The following is a 20,771-nucleotide window of genomic DNA, read 5'->3' as shown; positions in this document are numbered from 1 at the left end:
TTTATTGCCCTTTCAAGAAGTTTATAGGTGACTTCTTCAAGTGACAGTCCTACAGATCACTAGGAGAAACATCATTACGATAACACAATATAGAAGCTTCCTCAGTTTCTCTCTTGTGCCTTTATTCTGAATTCCTTCTCCAAAACACATCATATTCCCTAAATTAGGTTTGATGTGCAGTCTCATGATTCATGGTCACTCTAAACAGCAATTCTAAATTCCAGAGCCAGAAAGCAAGTAACAAGAAGTTATTTTTCAAGGTTCCATTCCTACTTATGCCTCCATACATCCTGCTGAGGATTTACAATCATCACAATTGATTCTACAGCTAGTTCAATGTCTAACAAACCCCACCATACCTTGCTGGTGCAGTTATCCTATAGATGAAGCATTTAAAAGAAAGAATGAGAACACAGGGTAAGCCTTCAAACAGAAAGTACTTTAAAGTAATAAATTGATTGTGATTTTTCAGAAACAAGCAAGAAAGCATTTGATTCTTTTTAGGGATTCAAATGACATACTAAACTAGAATGCACAATGACTAGTACTTCCTTAGCCTTTAACCTAAAAAATGAAGCCCCTGATACAAAAGTGTTTCAGATTTAGTGTCCCACTGTTAAAGAATAGGAAAAGAATAACACAATTTTAAAAAGTATATTATTGGCCCCCCAAATCAACAGCATTCACCAAGGCAAATGCTTAAAAAACTCCAAAAGGTACTGCATCCTACTTAAAAAAGATTGTATAGGAAAAGAACATGCAACAAAAACCCTTAGTTTTGATGAGAAATCTGAAGTAAGGCTAAACAAGGAATGAAACCCTAGGTCTTTGTAAAGAGCTAGTTTTCAGTCTAGTCTTTATAGATCTATGTTTACTTTCACTCTCCTTAATCTCTTTTACGTTCAGTAGAAAGTCAAAGTGTGTTATACCTAGGATCTTATCTGAAAAGATTACAGAAAAGGGCCAAAAAAGGTCGGTCTTCATAAACACATAAAATATCATCAAGTACATTTGCTGAACAGACAAGTTTTCCCATGTAACCAAGTATATAATACTTACCACCTCTGCCAAGGCTGAAATGACTTTGCCCAGAGTTGTGAGAGATTTATTAATATTTGCTCCTTCCTGAAATCAATACCAAACATGAAAGAATTATGATGAAGAATTTCTTCTACTGCCACATCATCTATAATGCATAGGATACAATTAAGCCTTATATTAGCACTCTTTGTTTACTTATGACCACAAGTTCTAAAAACCTCTCTTAGTCCTCAGTCTCTCCCCTGTTCACTTAATGCCATGCCAGGACCACACACCTAACCCACAGTCCTGAGTACTGGCAGATGGCTTGCCCCAAAAATTTATGGACGCAGCCTTCTTCCCCCCAACTCACCAACATACAATTTCTGCTCTTGTTAAATAAGCATCCCTCTGGAGAGGGCTGTGTGTGTTCTCACATTTGGATCTTGTACCATCAGTGTCGCTTCCATCCAGCCTGTTCCTCAAAACACCTTTCACCTTTCACCTTGACCATCAAGTCCTCCTTAACTATTACATTATGTTACTTATCTTTCATTGAAGTTATAGATCAGGCATCAGCAAAATGTTTCTGTAAAGGTTTTGCAGAAGTTTGCAGAAGTTTTGCAGAAGTTTCTGTAAAGGTTTTTGCAGAGACCATGTGGTCTCTGTCACAAGCTCTCAGACTTACTGTTGTAAACAGCACACAAAGGTGGCTGTGTCCCAATAAAATTTTATTTACAACAGGTCAGATTTGACCTACTGGCCATAGTTTGCTGACCTACGTTACAGAACATTTACTGACTAGGTCAACTGTTTGATAAAATAAATACCTTTAATCGAGTCCCTTTGGCACCAGTTGAATCAGCTCGTTCACTTCCTGCTAGATCCACCAAGCTGATTTTACTGACCTGGTCAAGAATAAGAACACTGGGGTAATTCAAAAATAAGCACTGCAGAACTAGAAGACATTAAGAGGCAGGAAATTAAAAATCAGGCATGAAGAAGACTACAAATATTAGTTAGGGCTCTTACATATGGCACAAAAAGACACCGCATGCACAAAAGTTCACAGCAATTTTCTTGGTTCAAATAAGTAATTTTAAAATACACATGACATATTTTATAACGGTGTGTCATAAAAATATAAAACTCAATAACCCATTAAATGGCATATTAAATATGAAGCCTCCGGCAACTGGAACTCTCACACACTGCTGGTGGGAATGTAATATGACACAGTCACTCTGGAAGACAGTTTAGTAGAGTTGTAGACCTACAGAGCTAAGCATATACCTACCGTAAGACTCAACCATTGTACTCCCAGGTATTTACCAAGAGAAACAAAAGCAAATATCCACACAAAGACTTGTACACAAATGTTCACGGCATTTTCTTTTTTTTTTTTTAAAGATTTTTATTTATTTATTGAGAGAGAGAGAGAATGATGGAGAAAGAGTATGAGAGGGAGGAAGGTCAGAGGGAGAAGCAGACTCCCTGCTTAGCAGGGAGCCCGATGCGGGACTTGATCCCAGGACTCCAGGATTATGACCTGAGCCGAAGGCAGTTGCTTAACCAACTGAGCCACCCAGGCGCCCCATTCACGGCATTTTCATTTTCATGATCAAAAACTGGAAACAATTTAAATGCTCACCACCAACAGGTGAGTTAATGCACTAACTGTGATATATCTATATAGTGGACTACTAATCAGCAATGAAAACAAGTGAACTACTGATAGACAAAACAACACAGGTAAATTTCAATTATGCTAAGTGAAAGAAGCAAGGCAAGAAAATAGTACATACTCTATAATTCCATTCATATAAAATTCTGGAAAGTGTAAACTAATCTGCAGTGACAAAAAGCAGATCAGAATTGCCTAAGTATCAAGGTGGAAGGAGTGATACAGTTAGATTATAAAGCGGCATGAGGCAACTTTTCAGGGGAATGGGCGTGGTAATGACTTGGACTATGATACTGGTTTTAAAGGTGCATACACAGGAATCCAATTTTATACCTTAAATATGTGTGGTCTATTGTACTTCAACAAATCAATAAAGTTGTTAAAAAAAATAAAGCTTCAGAAAAGTCAGACAAAAGTATCTAAAATGGATTATCAAAGAAGCTATGGTTATAGGATTAACATCATTATTTTTGTAGATGTGACATCATAGAAGAATAAAATGCTTTCACACAAGATGTACTAAATAGCATTAATACTGTAACTAGCTAAGCAGTGTCAAGTTATCTGATCACCTATATGAAGGGTATGTTTTTTTAAAATAATTTTCAGCTAGGGAGACAAACCATAAGAGACTCTTTTTTTTTTTTTGACAGAGAGAGGCACAGTGAGAGAGAGAACGCAAGCAAGGGGAGTGGGAGAGGGAGAAGCAGGCTCTCCGCTGAGCACGGAGCCCGACGCGGGGCTCAATCCCAGGACCCCAGGATCATGGCCTGAACCAAAGGCAGACGCTCAACATCTGAGCCACCCAGGCGCCCCCCATAAGAGACTCTTAACTCTAGGAAACAAACTGAGGGTTGCTGGAGGGGAGGTGGGTGGGGGGATGGGGTAACTGGGTGATGGGCATTAAGGAGGGCACTTAATGTAGTGAGCACTGGGTGTTACATGCAACTCATGAAACACTGAACACTACCTCTGAAACTAATAATATGATATATGTTAACTAAATTGAATTTAAATACAAAATTTTAAAAATAAGTAAAATAATTTTCAGCTAAAAACAAGTCACCAAGTAAAAGGTGATCCTAGTTTTTAGTGATGTCAGTATCACAAAGTACTCAGTTTATAAGGCAAAGGATCTTTTATCACTGCCAGTATAATAAATCTAACTTCAGGTTTAAAAATCCAGCTGCATGCTACTTAGCTATGTAGGCAGAGAAGAATTCAACATAAATTTATTACTAACAATAACAACGCTAAAATTCACATTTACTGAATGGTTACTCTGAGCCAGGCACTAACCTGTATCAATATTTAATCATCTTAACAATCCTATGAGGTTGAGGAAACTGAGGCAGAAAGAGGTTAAGTAACTTGCCAAGGTAACAGTGCTACAAAGTGGTAGAGGCAGGATCTAAAGCAAGCAGTTTAACTCCAAAGTCTACTATATTTACCTACTATAGAAAAGGAGACATTAACAAGCAAGGTATTCAAAGAGCATCAGGAATGCTGTGCAGTCCTTTACTTTCAGAGGAAAAAGACACTTTGTCTGCTTAATTGTTTGCTTAAATATTTAATCCCACAATAACGTTATCAGAGCTCAAAACAAACAAAAAAACCTATATACCAAGCAAGTAATTAAGAGGTTCTAGTTAAGAAGAAAAAAAAAGGAAGGATTTTCTCCCCACAGAACTGCTTAACTCTCTTGCACAGAGTAATTTTTGAGACCCAATGTCTTTGTTTTTTCTTAACTCTATTTTCTATCTTGCAATTTCACTCAAAATCCCATGCTCAAAATTGGTTTAGAGTGGGAATAAAAATGACAAGCAAAAGATACAAAATATTCTCCGTTAAGTTAAAGGGCAACTTTCTCCCCTCCATAAGATGCAGAGAGTAGCAAGAGAGACTTCTGAAAATCCCCATTCTATACAACTCAAGCCCAGACACTGAAGTTGTCCTACCTTCTCAGTGGAAAGGTTGGTCTCAGTATCATGTTTCTTCTGGGTGAAAACAATGGTAAACACAGCATGGGAACGGCTACTTGTTTCATTCATGTTGGTAGCTGCCACCGTCCTAAATAAACATAAAGATGACATGTGACAATGGAATTCTTAGATGAAAGTTAAAATAGACAGCAGGCTCCATGTTAACTGTAACAATCACAAGCAACAACTTTATTCATAGATCATGAGATTGTCACTTACATAAATTGTTCTCAATACACCTTATTTGTGAGCCTATCAAGTTATCCCCAACTCCAAAGGTCCCCCATCAGAATCATTTTTCATACCTCAGTTGTCCCTTTAGAAACCACCAACGCATTTAATTTGTATTCTTTATTTTGCAATCAATTACTTCCATAGGCATGTGATTATCCAACATTTTACCATGACTTAATCAAAACCTGATATTAAAACTTAACCAAAGTTCTGACATGTTTCAGCACCGCATTGTTTTGATGAGAAGATGCTGACTATGTGGAAGCCCTTACTTTTTACCCCAGCACAGCCAAAGGATCAGAGGATCTACAATTAAAGCAAATTTCAAAAGTATAAAGGTGGTCTCAATCCTTAACTGGGAATAAAGGACCTGAAAATGTGCCAAAGCCTTCAGTCATTAGTCTATTTCTACCATACCTGGCTTTGTTCCCAGCATCCATGAGGTCAGCAATGTCTGTGTAGGAAGTGACTGCCAGCTTGGACAGATCCTCCACATATGGGCCAAGAAGTGGGTGTTCACGCACACGCAAATGACCCTTGTTTTTTGGATTCAGCAGGTCTCGTACTCGTTCACAGTAAATTTCCATGTAGCTCACCTAGGAACAAATTATTAAAGTGAACTGGAGGACTTGGAAAAAGAAATACTATACATTAAAAACATTTTTTAACAACTTTTATTAAAAGCTCTACAATTGGGGTGCCTGGATGGCTCAGTTGGTGAACCATCTTCGGCTCAAGTCATGGTCTCAGGGTCCTGGGATCGAGTTCAGCATTGGGCTCCTTGCTCAGTGGGGAGCCTGCTTTTCTCTCTGCGGCTCCCCCTGCTTGTGTTCTCTCTCTCTCTGTCAAATAAATAAATAAAATCTTAAAAAAAAAAAAAGGCTCTACAATTAGGGGTGCCTGGCTGGCTCAGTCAGTACAGCACACAACTCTTGATCTTGGGGTCATGAGTTTAAGACCCACACTGGACACAGAGATTACTTTTAAAAAAAGCTCTACAATGAGAGATCAGCAATCTTTTTTTTTTTTTTAAGATTTTATTTATTTGACAGAGAGAGTGAGAGAGCACAAGAAGGGGAGCAGGAGAAGGAGAGGGAGAAGCAGGCTCCCAGTTGAGTAGGGAGCCCAATGAGAGACTCGATCCCAGGACCCTGGGATCACGACCTGAGCTGAAGGCAGATGCTTAACCATCTGAGCACCCAGGCGCCCAAGATCAGCAATCTTTATAAAGGGAAATGCCATAGGTCTAGTCCATTTTATTCTATTAACAGTTGCACAGACATCACTGACCAGCTTAGAATCAGCCTTCTGACGGTCTCAGGAAAGTAAGGAGGTAAGGAGGCTACCTCCGCAATCAGTAGCCGCTACTTGTCTAAGTCAGAAAAAATACCATTTTTAGTAGCAACTTACCAGTTACCAATACACTTTTAAAAATGTATGCTGTTGTCAATAATTAAGGATTACAGTGAGGTTACTCTAAAAGCTTGGAAGTAAAAATTCTATTAGTGTTAAAATCAAGCAACACTATTGATATTCCAGAGCAGGGAAGACAACAGAGGCCAGCAACCCCAGCGCTGTAAGACTGACCACACACAAACCCTGTATCTACCACAAGGAGTGAGGACTAGTCAGCAGGGAGCCTGACTGCATGGTGGGGCCCATGAACAACTTGTGAGGAAAGAGGAAGCCTCGGCAAGTACACTACCAGAACTCCCATCCCGCCAGCAGGACCGTTCCTATCGTGGAGAGGAAGTTCTCAGACTATCCTTTCTTTACCTGAGCCAAGCAAGCATCTCAATCGTCTAGTCAACTCCCTCTCTAATTCCATGCTCACTAAAAAAACCAACAGGGTTCCAACAGAAGTCTGTCCACAGGGAGATAAAAAGATAATACACCAGGCTTGCTAATATTGAGTGTTCTGGTCTAGGGAAGAGTTTTCCTCAAGGGAAAGTAACAAATAAAACTAGTGGTTTTATAACCTAAGTCAAATGAGCTTCACTAAAGAGTCTGGCTTTGAAGGATGCTTCTGGTCCTGATTTATCTATAAGATCACACTTCTAAGCAAATAAAGCTCTGGACTAGGGGAAATTCACCATAGGAAGCCTCATTATGGTCTTCCCTTGTGTATCCTGAGCTACTCGAGCACACAATAAAATTTCAGCACTTGTCAACTTTAAATTTCTATAGACACATTTCTGAGTGTCTGAAACAACAGAATCTCCATTTCTATTGCTTTTTTCTTTCACTCGGTCTCAGATCTGACTGTATATTTATACTGTATTTCAAAATCAGTTTTTTAAATATTGAGAACCCTTGAAGTAACTGATCCCCTATGAGATTAAAACAACAGGACAAATATTCCTTCTTAAAGCAGGTCTTCCTACAAAGTGAAATGGTACTTTACTCATTCTTGTGTAGTACTTAAACTTGGACATAAACTCCAGAATCCCAGAAAGATACTATATCTTCTTGGAAGACTTACCTCTTTTTACCGAGGTGTGGCAAGCATGAGAACCCAAGTAAATGAGGTAAAGGCTGCTGTGCTCTGCTACTTACTCTCTACCACGCAAACCCACCTCAAGCCAGCACTAGTTCTTTTACTTCTGAGCCAACCACTACAGACCCCACTTGGAAAATTCAATTCACTGAGCAGCATTATCTTCCAGGCACTTTCTAGGCACATGGCATGTATCAGTAAATCAAACAGACAAAAATCCCTGCCCAGCAAGCTTATGATTCTAAATAAAAATAAACAACACATACATAAATAAACAGAATTATAAAGTAGGTTAGAACACGATGATTACTATGGAGGCAAAAGGAACAGGACAAGAGAGACCAGTAGTGCTGGGGTAGAGGGCAAGTGGCAGTGTTAATTAAGGTGGTCAAAGTACACTTCGTTGAGAGGGTAAGACTTGAGCAAATGACTTGAAGGAGTTGAAACACTTAGACAAAAAGATATCCAAAGGAAGAAAATTTTAGGCAGGAAAAAAAAGTAAATGTAAAGGCCCTGAGGTAGGAAAGTTCCTATTGTTCCAGAAACAGCAAAAAGCCAGTGTGGCCGGAGCAAATAGAGGGAAGCAGAAGAGGAGGTAGAGGTCCCACAAATGTAAGGAACCACAGTATCAACTAGGGATCTACACTGCACTCCAAGCAAGCCTATGAACTCTGATATGAAAGGAAATGGCATCTTCTTTTATTATCTATAAGCTCAAAAAATTGTCACATTCTCTCACTCTCTATCCTTTGAATTTATTTAAAATATGTGGTATTTTAATAAGAATAAAAATCTACTGAATTTGGGCGCCTGGGTGGCTCAGTTGGTGAAGCGACTGCCTTCAGCTCGGGTCATGATCCCAGAGTCCTGGGATCGAGTCCCACATCGGGCTCCCGGCTCAGCAGGGAGCCTGCTTCTCCTTTCTGACCCTCTCCCCTCTCATGCTGTTTCTCTCTCTCTTTCTCTCAAATAAATAAATAAAATCTTAAAAAAAAAATCTACTGAATTTTCATTTGCTATACATCTAGTCTTCAAAAAGAATAGTTATAGGATGAGAAGTTATTTGGAGAATTAATTTTAAAAAATATTTTTAGAGCTTCACATTCCCCTTTTGGTGTATCATAGTCACAAGGTAGAATTCTCTAAAATTAATAAAATTTATGCAACACTTTATAGGTAAAGAAAAAAACCCAAACCATCTAGGTGGGTCAACTAGGAATTGTGTAAGTCCTACAGAAAATCACAACACATACATAAAAAAAAAAGTTTGTTTAAAAAAAGCTTCATGTCTCAGAACAACAGGCTCATGTTAACAGAACACTTTAGTAATTTCAGTTTCTATGGAACTGAGTACCAAAACTGAAGATAAGTGAAACACCAGCTTCAAAAAGCACATATCAATGAGTAGAAATGTTTATCAACTATATTAATGTATATAATGTAATTCTATAGACCTCCTCTTCAAAGAGCTGGAGTATACACTAGATGAAGAATAACTGTCTAAGATTATAAGCAATTATAAAGGAGGAAGAGGAGAAGAGATCTGATTATACAGATTTTAAAAACCATGTCAAAAATCACTATTAATAAATATGAAAGGGGGAAAGAGTTCACACAAATGATTAAGATAAACACTGCAATCCCAAAACGTAAACAGGCATATGCATAATTTACAAGATGTTCAATTACACTAATTATCAAAAAAACTAATTTAAATAAATGAAAAAGAGTGCCCTTATCAAGCTGGCAGAGAAAAAACAAAAATATTAAAAGTTGGCAGGACACAGTGGGAGCTTACACCCTCCTGATGGGACTGAAAATTGGTAAAGTGTTTCTTTCTAAAAAGCCATTTGGCAATTCACATGTATTGTTTGATAACCTAATACATAAAGGAAGTAACTAAAAATAAAGCTTATGAACAAGCTTCTGACTTAATGCAACATTACTGATGATGACCAAAACTTAGAAATAGCCTAAGAATACAAAACTGGGGGAGTGGTTAAATGATCTACTGTCATCATTTGGTACCACTGAAAAGTAACACTGGAGGGAATGGAGTCCAGAGGCCTATGGCTTTAATCCACGGTTGTACTCACCTCTACAGAGTAAGACATTTCTTCATTACAGTTGTCATTGATTTTCTCGAATAGTTCTTCACATAACTACAGAAGCAGAAGGAGAGAGGCACGAACAGCATAAATGAGAGCAGTACAAAGATACCCATGAGTGCTAAACGAATTAGTGAGATCCCTTTTCTCTTTCTCAAAATATTAATGGCAACAACATCAAAGGAGAATGGCTTTGAATGAAATAAAGAGACAGTTGTGAATGCATTCTCCTCATCTCATCTTTATTCTCCCTTGATGACAGCACCCCAGAAATGTTTCCTTAGAGGAGTAGTTCTGTCTCTTCCTGTGTTAGGTCCCTGGCACATTAAAGTTATGTGAATTCAATTCTTCACACTATCCTAGAGTAACTGTGACTCTACTATTAGTATTATTATGTAGCAGTCAAACCAATGTTAAACTACATTTTGGGGACGCCTGGGTGGCTCAGTTGGTTAAGTGTCTGCCTTCAGCTCGGGTCATGATCCCAGGGTCCTGGGACTGAGTCCCGCATTGGGACCTTGCTTAGTGGGGAGCCTGCTTCTCCCTGTACCTGCCGCTCCCCCTGCTTGTGTGCACGTGCATTCTCTGACAAAAACAAAAAAAACAAAACAAAAAAACCCATTTTGCACACATTTTATTTATCATGCTATATAAATTTTATTTTATACTGTCAGTTACTATATACATTACAAATCATACATACATATGTATAAAGAGAGAATGCATACTCTTTCAAGGGAGTAAATGAAGGTATTTAAGAATAATTTTGATAGTATGAGGTGCTCGCTGGCTCAGTCAAGGGAACATGCAACTCTTGATCTCAGGGTTGTGAGTTCAAGCCCCACATTGGATGTAGAGAGTACTTAAAAATAAAATCTTGGGCGCCTGGGTGGCTCAGTTGGTTGAGTGGCTGTCTTCAGCTCAGGTCATGATCCTAGAGTCCCAGATTGAGTCCCGCGTCGGGCTCCCTGCTCAGCAGGGAGTCTTCTTCTCCCTCTGAACCTCCCCCCTCTCATGCTTGCTCACTCTCTCTTTCTCTCTCAAATAAATAAATAAATCTTTTTTAAAAAATTAAAAATAAAAATAAAATCTTTAGGGGCGCTTGGGTGGCTCAGTCGTTAGGCGTCTGCCTTCAGCTCAGGTCATGATCCCAGGGTCCTAGGATCGAGCCCTACATCGGGCTCCCTGCTCGCAGGGAAGCCTGCTTCTCCCTCTCCCAACTCCCCCTACTTGTGTTCCCTCTCTTGCTGTCTCTCTCTCTGTCAAAAAATAAAATCTTAAAAAAAATAAAATAAAAAATAAAATAAAATCTTTAAAAGAAAAAGAAGAATGTGACTATAAAATTTCCCTTTTTCCTCTGTCTTAAGATTTCAAGCCCTTTAAAAGAGCCTACTCTAGCTCACAGTGACATTTTCAATAGAAAACATTAATTTTTCTAGATCAGGAAAAAAATCACAAGATTTCACTGTCCCCATCCTTTGAATTTATCCAAAATATGTGACATCTTAATAGGAATACTTAATAAAATTCTATTGAATTTTCATTTGCTATACATTTAATGTTTAGGCAATCAATACAGATTTGGAAAATGAACTATATGTGATTCTCTGTAAGTCTAAATAGAATAAAATTTATTATAAATGGCAGTTTCTAAATGATAATCCTGTTTTCAAAAATTAATGCTTTTGCATTAAAATAAAATGTTCCAAAATTCGACCAGAAAAGAGATATGTATGTAATTATACAAAAACAAATTAAAGGAGAAGGAAGGAGAAACTAAGTGTGATGATGGAATAAAACGACTGTTTAGTATAACTTGCTATAATCTACAAAAAATTGTTTCATTGCTAAAGAAGTATTATATAGTCGTAATAGCAAAGCCTCCAGAACCACCTTGCCTGCATCTGGATTCTGGTCCTGCCACACTCCCTTGGGCAAGTGACATGACCTCTCTGTTCCTCAGTTTCCTCATCTTTAAAATGAGGGAAATAAATAAAATAATAAAAGAAAGGTAACAACTGCATCTACTTCTTAGGATCAAACTAGGAGGATTAGCTGAGCAAATATCTGTAAAACACTTAGACCAGTGCTTGCACATGGTGAATGCTACACAGTATTTTCTCTAATTATTATTATAATTATTGCTATTCCTATATATAAAGAAGGACAATTCCCAAGTATATGTCTTAATATTGACATATTCTTTACAGAAGAAAATATGCTAGTATATTTGATTTTTTCTGAAAAATTCTTAATTTTTACTGATAGTTAAGCATTTCAATTATACAGCTGAATTTAAAATTATAGTGCAATAATCCAATAGAAAAAGTAGCTATTGCTCTGTTTTTTTTTTAAGATTTTATTTATTTATTTGACAGAGAGAGGGAACACAAGCAGGGGGCAGTGGGAGAGGGAGAAGCAGGCTTCCTGCTGAGCAGAGAGCCCAACGTGGCGCTTGATCCCAGGACCCTGGGATCATGACCTGAGCCGAAGGCAGACGCTTAACGACTGAGCCACCCAGGCACCCCAGCTATTGCTCTCTTATGTATTTTATTCTCAGAATACAGAGAGGTCACACTAGGCCTATAGTAAAGAAAAAAACAAACAAACAACAAAAAACACTTTAAAATTAATTCCAAATATCATCAATAAAAGCAAACCACATTTCTGTTATTAATGAGAGAAGTTCCTTCTAAATACCTATGTCACAACTCTTCTCCATTTGAAACAATACAAGGTTAAAAGACACTGCTCTTAAGAATTCTCAGACTGGGGTGCCTGGGTGGTTCAGTCATTAAGCGTCTGCCTTCGGCTCAGGTCATGATCCCAGGGTCCAGGGATTGAGCCCCACATCAGGCTCCCTGCTCAGTGGGAAGCCTGCTTCTCCCTCTCCCACTCCCCACTGCTTGTGTTCCCTCTCTCGCTGTCTCTGTCAAATAAATAAAATCTTTAAAAAAAAAAAAAAAAGAATTCTCAGACTGTTCAAGCTTAACGTGGTAGTATTAAATTAATAAGATAAAAGGAAAATATCTCTGATAAGGCAACCAAAAAACTAAAAAATAATCACATGCTTAAAAGATGATCTATATATGGGAGATGGGAAAAAAAAATCTGACCAACAACACCGATCAGGCGTCCCCAGGATTCAGAACAAAGCCTGGTATATACTACCATTTTTTTTTTAAGAAGCTGGTAACACTGTTCAAGAGATAAAATACCCAGACAAGGGTATACAGCAAAACCTTTACAGAATGCCACCTTCCCCACCTTTAAAGACAGACATGTATACACATCAGACTATTAGCTCCTTTGAGGGAAAGGAACAAGTGATTTGTTTTTGTGCCTTGCATATGACAGTCCCTGAATAAATGTTTGCTAAATAAAAATAACTGTTACAGCAATCAAAGACTAAGAGTAATACTAAACAGAGGTCTTTTGTTGTTTTTTGTTTTCTTACCTGTGGAATGATGCCAGCCTGGCTTTCTTCTTGTTTACCCATCATTGTATAAGATTTCCCAGCACCAGTCTGCCCATAGGCAAAAATACAGACATTATATCCCTCAAAGGCATGTAAGAGCATTTCCTTTCCAATGTCATTGTACACACGGTTTTGAGATGCAAAACAGGGATCTTCAGGCTGTAAAATTAAAAGAAGAAATAAATGACATTTTATTCGTACACTTTCCTATGCTTATTTGATTACTGCTATAATAAATTCAAGTGTTTGGAATCTCAACAATTATTAAAAGATATTATAAAATTTTTAAGGCCCTCCTACACATAGCTTATTTTTCTCTTATTAAACACACACACAGTCATCCAGCTCAGCCATACATAAAAATAGCTACATGAAATTATCTCACCTGATTACACGTCACTTTCCATAACCTTAAAAGTATCACTCTTCCATTCACAGAAAAGTGCAAGAAAATTTTCTTAAATGGAAAATGGTACTAAAAGCTCAAAGGTCAAGTCCACATATATAAATACTTCCTTGTACTCACTCCAGGTAGTATAGCTATTTCTCAATAAACCTAGCTTTCAGTGACAAATGTTGTCCAACTCCCTTCACAGGCCCTTCTGTTGGCCATCAGGCTCTGTCAGTAGTTTAAAACCTCTCCTACTCCAGCACAAAACAGAAAACAAAACCCAAAAAACTAAAAACATGTAATGAAGAAAAGCAAATGCAAACTGTAGTTCTGGACCAATCCCTAGAAGCCAACGAGATTTGGGGTCCTCTACTAAGGAGGATACTACAAAGGGCCTCGCTCTCTCCATTCTCCTAGGTGTTGGTCATCTCTGTACTCCATCTGGACCTTCAAGCTTTTTCAAAACTGTTCACAACCTGCACTGTTCTATTATACTGCACCGTAAGTATACTCACCGAGGTGTGAGACCAGTAGGAATAGTCGAAACTAAAGGACTTTGGAGCTTCCTTTGGGTTCTTTGGGTTAATAATACCTAGAGAATGAAAATGATTTGATTTTATAAGTCACTCGGTTACATGCTCTTTAGTTCAACATGAAGTTATGTTTAAGTTCAAAACATCCAAATCAGTAAATTCATACCACTGAATCTGAAGAAGGTAATCGAAAAATAAAAATAATCACACTTATAAAAGGCAGGATCTGTATATAGAACTTAAAAGAATCAGACCATCAGTATTCACTGGGTACCATTAGGATTCAGAACACAGCTTGGTACATAGCAGGTGCTCAGTAAATATTTTATGGCTAAACCATAGGTAAATAAACAGCCAAAATTCAGAAACGGGCCACATAACTATTTGCATAAATATTTCAATACATTAGAAATAAAAATTAGAAAATTACTGAATACAACTACTACCTGAAATAAACCCTTTTTAAAGATCTTATTATCTACTTTAGAAAAGCATTTTTTTTAAAGATTTTATTTATTTATTTGACAGAGCGAGAGACAGCGAGAGAGGGAACACAAGCAGAGGGAGTGGGAGAGGGAGAAGCAGGCCTCCCGCCGAGCAGGAAGCCCGATGTGGGACTCGATCCCAGGACCCTGGGATCATGACCTGAGCCGAAGGCAGATGCCTAACGACTGAGCCACCCAGGCACCCAGAAAAGCATTTGATAATTAAGTATTCATCGGAAGACAGTCTTATTTCTGAAATCCACATTTGATAACATGTTATATACATGCATGTATACACATACATAAGTGTATTATGCAGGTACAGAGTGGAATCACAGACCACAAATCATCTGCAGAATGTTGTAGGCAACAAAATTACTTTTTCTTTAGATTTTATTTATTTATTTGAGAGAGAAAGCACACCCGAGTACGAGCAGGGGGGAGGGGCAGAGAGAGAGGGAGACGCAGACTCCTCCCTGAGCAGGGAGTCTGACTTGGGCTCTATCCCAGAACCCTGAGATCATGACCTGAGCCAAAGTCAGACACTCAACCAAATGAGCCACCCAGGCGCCCCTAGACAGCAAAATTACTCTTTGACTGAAAAGCATGAAGCCTTACTGTCCCTACTGAAAGTATTTCTTGTGTGATTAGTCCAATTACACTATACTTCAGGGACTGTCTGAACGCTGAGGCTTAGCCTCTCTTCCTTTCTCATACACACAAAGCTTTAGAGCCTCATATTTCACATGGAATAGAATCTTTATAACACGTAGTCATGAAATCTCCTCAAAGACCAGATATCTCAACCAATCCACTTCTCTAAGGCACGGCCCCATCCCAGGCTATCAGTGAGATCAGGATTAAAAAATAAATCTGTCCAGGGCAGCTGCTGCTCAGGACACAAATAGCAACAGTTGCTATGGTGCTTAGTTCTCTCTCTTGCTGGATTCCAACGGGTATGGCCACACACTTATGTTCAAATCTCAACTGCTGACAGAGTATGAATAAGGCTTGCACTGCACATAATCATGTGACAAGGAGACATGGTTCTAGAAAGAACATCTCCCCACACACAAACGGCAACCTAAGCAATGGAGTGTGCTTCTAACCAAAAGGCACTAGGGACAAGATTTAAATAATAGCCAACATTCGTGGAGCACTATAAGCACTATAAATAAGCACTGAGCTCTAAGAACTTCCTGCTACCACTAAGGCAGACAGAGGTTTTATTACCGCCATTGTATAGATAGAGACACCATCACAAAGAGGTTAACTAACTTAACGAGGGTTACAGAGCTAGCTGGCGGCAATCCAGGATGTGGACTTGGACAGTTTAATTCCAGAGCCCCCATTCTTAGCCAAGACACCTATATGCAGGTAGAGAATATGTATGTATACCTATATGTACGTAGCGACTGCCAAGGCAAACACAGTAAGGCATTTTATGCATATGCACACATATGTGTGCATGTACGCACATGTATATGATGACCTCCCTAAAATTACATCACAGGTATTGTTTAAAACTCTCCTTACCCATTTAAAACTAAGAACTATGAGGATTACAATTCCTAAAAGATGAAAGACTACACACAAACTTTACCAAGCAAATGGAAATTAGTGTCATGCTACATGCACCAGATTCAGGTTTCAGTGGCTCAGCGATAAAGACAATGACAAGACATCAGCTATGACCCCTGAAGTAGTCTTCACTACTCAAAAACGAGTTAATATAAACACTTTCTAACTTCTAGGAAATCTGCTATTGTCATAAAACTTTGAAGCCATACTTCACTCACTTTTTTTTTTTTTTAAGATTTTATTTATTTATTTGACAGAGAGAGAGACAGCGAGAGAGGGAACACAAGCAGGGGGAGTGGGAGAGGGAGAAGCAGGCTTCCCGCAGAGCAAGGAGCCTGACGTGGGGCTCCATCCCGGGACCCCAGGATCATGACCTGAGCCGAAGGCAGACGCTCAACGACTGAGCCACCCAGATGCCCCCTTCACTCACTCTTTTAGCTACTCACTGGTGGTACCAACTTTGCCAAGAACACCTTGAGAAAGGCTAGTTTTCAGATCCCACCTCTCTGTTCTCTTTTTTCCTAGTACTAAGAAGCAGAAACATTACACCAGCAAGCAATTTTCTTGATTCACAGGAAATCCTTTTCCTCTTCCTCAAGATTCCCTCCTTCCAGATCTTTGCAACTTCTGAATCTAATCATCTCCTAACTTACAGATCTGAAACCAAGCTGCCTTTTAAGTAACGGCCTGTATGTACACAAAACTCTTTTTTATTTTAACATAAATAAGTAAATCAAAATATAATTCTGAAGAGCTATTTTCATAATAGTTATGTCAAACAAGATGAAACTTACCCACAATATTCAAAAGATTTTAATTCCTAAATGAAAGATATTTACAGAAAACACCTTAGAGCAATGTAAAACTCAATACCGCTGTGAAGTGTTTGAGGGGGTAGTGTAAGCCCCAAAAGGCATGGATAATTTCTATATGTTAGCTGGGGACTATTTAATAGGCTAGTTTGTTTTATATAATTCTTTATATTTATATATGCATTGTACTATCTTGAATATATGAAAAGTTTACTAATAAAAAATTTTGAAACTTCCCAACTCTGCAAACGAAAACACTGTTATAAAAATAAAATATCAGTAACAGCCCTTCACATCATCAGAAGCCCATGAACTCCACCATTATTTCCAAGGACAACGAACTAATGTTTTTTAATGTGCCAAAGGTTTTCTCTTTCTGAATTAGTAACAGTTGAGATCTAACTTACTTCCCCTTTAACCCAACTAAGAAACAGGATGTTTCCAACTATGAATAAAAGGGGGTAGAGGGACACAGTACTTGTAATGGAAAGGGCATGGGATTTGGATCAAAGGACCACTTAGAATATGTTAATATTCTAAACATATGATGAACACTTAATATATTTAGGATTTTTTGTCACCTTGGGTATCGCTGCACTTTGAGTCCTCTCTAAAACTGAGATAATACCTAGTTCAGAGGATTAAATGAGTAAAGCACTACACAAATGCTAATTTTCAAAAATAGGTATTTTATCTTGTTTTTAACTCTCTCAGTGTTTTGGTGGATACGTTAACCCTATTCCATGGTCCTTAAACCAAAGTGAGGAAAGTTCATCCACTAACTGATAAAATAAGAATTCTATTTCACGGCAAGAATCAAAGTACTACAAAGGGGTCCTATAGCTGTGTCACCACATCTCTGATGTTCCTACCACATTATAAATCCCTTCAGTATATGGACCATGTCTAGATCCTCTACAATGCCCTACACCAAATAGGCACTCAGATGCATGTTCTTCTTTTGTCATGTATAATTTTAATTTCATTAAATCCTATACCATTTTCAGCCTAAAAAGAAAAATAAAAACAGTGCATACCTATGCAATATACACATAAAATATCAGTTCATCAACTTTAACAGAAAGAATATGGAGAGAATAACCACAAGATTAGGCAATATTTAATACGATGGTTCTCTGTATCAAAGTCAACTGAGCTAAGAAAGCACATAAGAATAAAATAATAGTAATTAATGAATATCTTCAACATAAAAACTATTTTCACCAACATAAAAGCTGTTGTAAACATAGCATACCTCCCAGGGCCACATGCCATCAGTGTGCAGGCTTTGTTTAGGATAAATCACCACTTTTTCCAAGGAATGGACTCCAGGCATATTCTGAGGACTGGAGTCAGAACATAACTCTATTTTAAGTGCTGTACCCCTCATATTACTTTATTTCCTATAAAATCACCTTTCATGCCACTTTTCAAGGCCCCTTTTAAGCAATTTCCACACCTGAGGCTTCCCCTCCTATTGAGACTTCTCTGGACACACAGTATACTCCAGACCTAGACCCATCTCCACAAGTAACTGTTCACACATGATCTTAAGAGTCACCTCTAGGGACGCCTGGGTGGCTCAGTTGGTTAAGCGACTGCCTTCGGCTCGGGTCGTGATCTCAGGGTCCTGGGATCGAGTCTTACATCAGGCTCCCTGCTCAGTGGGAAGCCTGCTTCTCCTGCCCGCAGCTCCCCCTGCTTGTGCTCTCTCTCTGACAAATAAAGGAAAGCTTTAAAAAAAAAAAAAAAGTCATCTCTAACTTTCTTTTCTCACCCCACATCGGATCTGTCCTGTCAGCTCTACTTTCAGAATGAATCTAGAATCCCATGGCTTCTCACCACCACCGTCATTACCACCCTAGTCCAAGCCACCTCTCACCTGGGGGACCACAGTAACTCCTCACTGGGTTCCTGGCTTCCCCCCGGGCCCCTGCAGAGTCTTATCTCCACACTGCGAACACTGGTTCTTTTCTCACACTAACCCAGACCATATCCACGTCGTGCCTCTGATGAACATTCCAACAGCTTCCTAACATACACCGAAGAAAACTCTACTCCCTCTCTGACCTACTACCCAGGGACTGGAGTGATTCACCCCCTACTCCAGCCCCGCTGCCCTTCTCACTGAAGATACACACTCTCATTTCAGGGCCTTTGCACTTTGGCCCTACCAGGAACACCACTCTCTCAGGTATCTGAACAGCCCACTCCCTACCTTCATACAGGTCTCTGCTCAAACATCACCATATCAGACGGTCCTCTTCTGACCATCCTACTTAAACAGCATGCCTTCACGCTCCACCTGCTTACCCTGCTTTGTCTTCACTGCACTCCTGACTACCTGACTTGTCATGTGAGTCACTGGAACATAGGTTCCATGACACGAGAAATTCTGTTTCATCTACTGCTGTATCCCAGCTCCAAGGAGAGCACATGACACATAGTAAATACTCAATATATACCCAAAGAACCAATGACTATGTTAGTTTTATCTTTCCTTACAGATTATTACTTCTTTGTAGCTGGAAACCATGACTCCTCTTTCTGCATCACTCAGTGTTGACTTCATAAATAGGCGATGCTTATTTGTGAACTGGTACATAGCTCACCCAACACAACTCGCTTCCTGAGTCTTTTCTCCCTGAGCAGCCAACTTACTCAACTTCTGGCAAGAGAGTTCATCTCTGGGAGAGGAGGAATCTAAATTTCTATTTCAGGAGTAGAAATACAACTTCTAGGAAACAGCAGTAATGGGTAAACAGGGGACAGAAGGAAAGATGACCAGGTTTCAAATAGGAAGATATGCTGATGGGGGTCACCAGGAAAGAGAATGGTAAAGGAAAATATAATGGGAAGCAGAGAGTGGGGTAGGTACTGGAAAACCCCCTTCCTCCCCAGGTCTTTAGAACTATCTCTTACAGTATGCATTTCACAGGAAATATGGAACCTCAGATCAGACGATGTACCTTACCACCCAAATTTATTGCTGTAAAATTTTCTCCAGTGTTCTAGATATGACAAGCTTGACCTGCATAAGGATTCTTGCGTGGGTGTGAAACAGATTCTTGTCCTCACACTCAAGACACACACCCAAGAGGCAGTGCCATATGATAAACACCAACAGACATAAATAAATGCTAATATTCTCAGCATTCATCTTCCTAAGCAGTTCCTCTGGAACACACAGTTAGAAGGGTGAGGTGCGGGGACTCAATAAGCACTGGCTGAGCCACTGCTGAATACAACTGTACCCAGGATGGTGCAAAGATCTTCAACAAAAACACTTTGTTAGACGGCATCCATCCGAACAAGTCCATTTTCCTGATCTTTCTGCCTGTCTTCCAACAGTCCCTGCCCCTTTGCCTTCTGTACTTTTACTCATTGTGCTCAGTTTTCCAAGTCTCCCAAGTTGGAAATAATGCTAGCTTCCATGCTAACATTCATCTTTCTCAAAAAAAAAGCATAATTGGGGCACCTGGGTGGCTCAGTCGGTTAAGCATCCAACTCTTGATTTTGGCTCAGGTCATGATCTCATTGTCGTGAGATCAAGCCCCACGTTGGGCTCCATACTGGGCACGGAGTCTGCTTAAGATTCTCTCTCCCTCTGGCCCCCCCCCCACAAAAAAGCAGCAGCACTACTGCAAAAGATCCCAAGATCCTATTTTAAGAAAGGAAAAGTTAAACAGCACTTTCATTCATTGGGAACATTTATTAAGCACAAATTATGTGCCAGGCAATGTGCTGGAGATACAATGACAAACAAGTTATTTCTGCCCTTCTAGAGCTAATAATCAATGGAGGAGACAGACATATAATCACACGAAATAAATAAACACTTTCAAATTATGGTAAGAGCCATTCTAGATAAGCATGGAGTCCTAGAAGAACACAGAAACAGGTAGGTATGAAAAGAAACTTTTAAGAGAGATGATTTTTGAGTCAGTAAACTCTGATTTGATAAAA

The 20,771-nt window shown here is 39.0% G+C and overlaps 1 protein-coding gene across 1 annotated transcript in view; it reads right to left on the bottom strand.

Moving 5' to 3' along the window:
- KIF1B (kinesin family member 1B) overlaps positions 1–20,771 on the bottom strand; it is a 141,267-nt gene that overhangs the window by 89,438 nt on the left and 31,058 nt on the right. Inside the window, 8 exon segments of the mRNA XM_035726999.1 lie at positions 360–377; positions 1,060–1,125; positions 1,851–1,928; positions 4,663–4,774; positions 5,338–5,516; positions 9,514–9,579; positions 12,983–13,162; positions 13,910–13,986. Coding sequence (XP_035582892.1) covers positions 360–377; positions 1,060–1,125; positions 1,851–1,928; positions 4,663–4,774; positions 5,338–5,516; positions 9,514–9,579; positions 12,983–13,162; positions 13,910–13,986 — 776 coding nt within the window.

Source organism: Zalophus californianus, chromosome 4, assembly GCF_009762305.2.
Source record: "Zalophus californianus isolate mZalCal1 chromosome 4, mZalCal1.pri.v2, whole genome shotgun sequence".
Taxonomy (NCBI): Eukaryota; Metazoa; Chordata; class Mammalia; order Carnivora; family Otariidae; genus Zalophus; species Zalophus californianus.
This window is presented reverse-complemented; position numbering and strand designations above follow the sequence as displayed.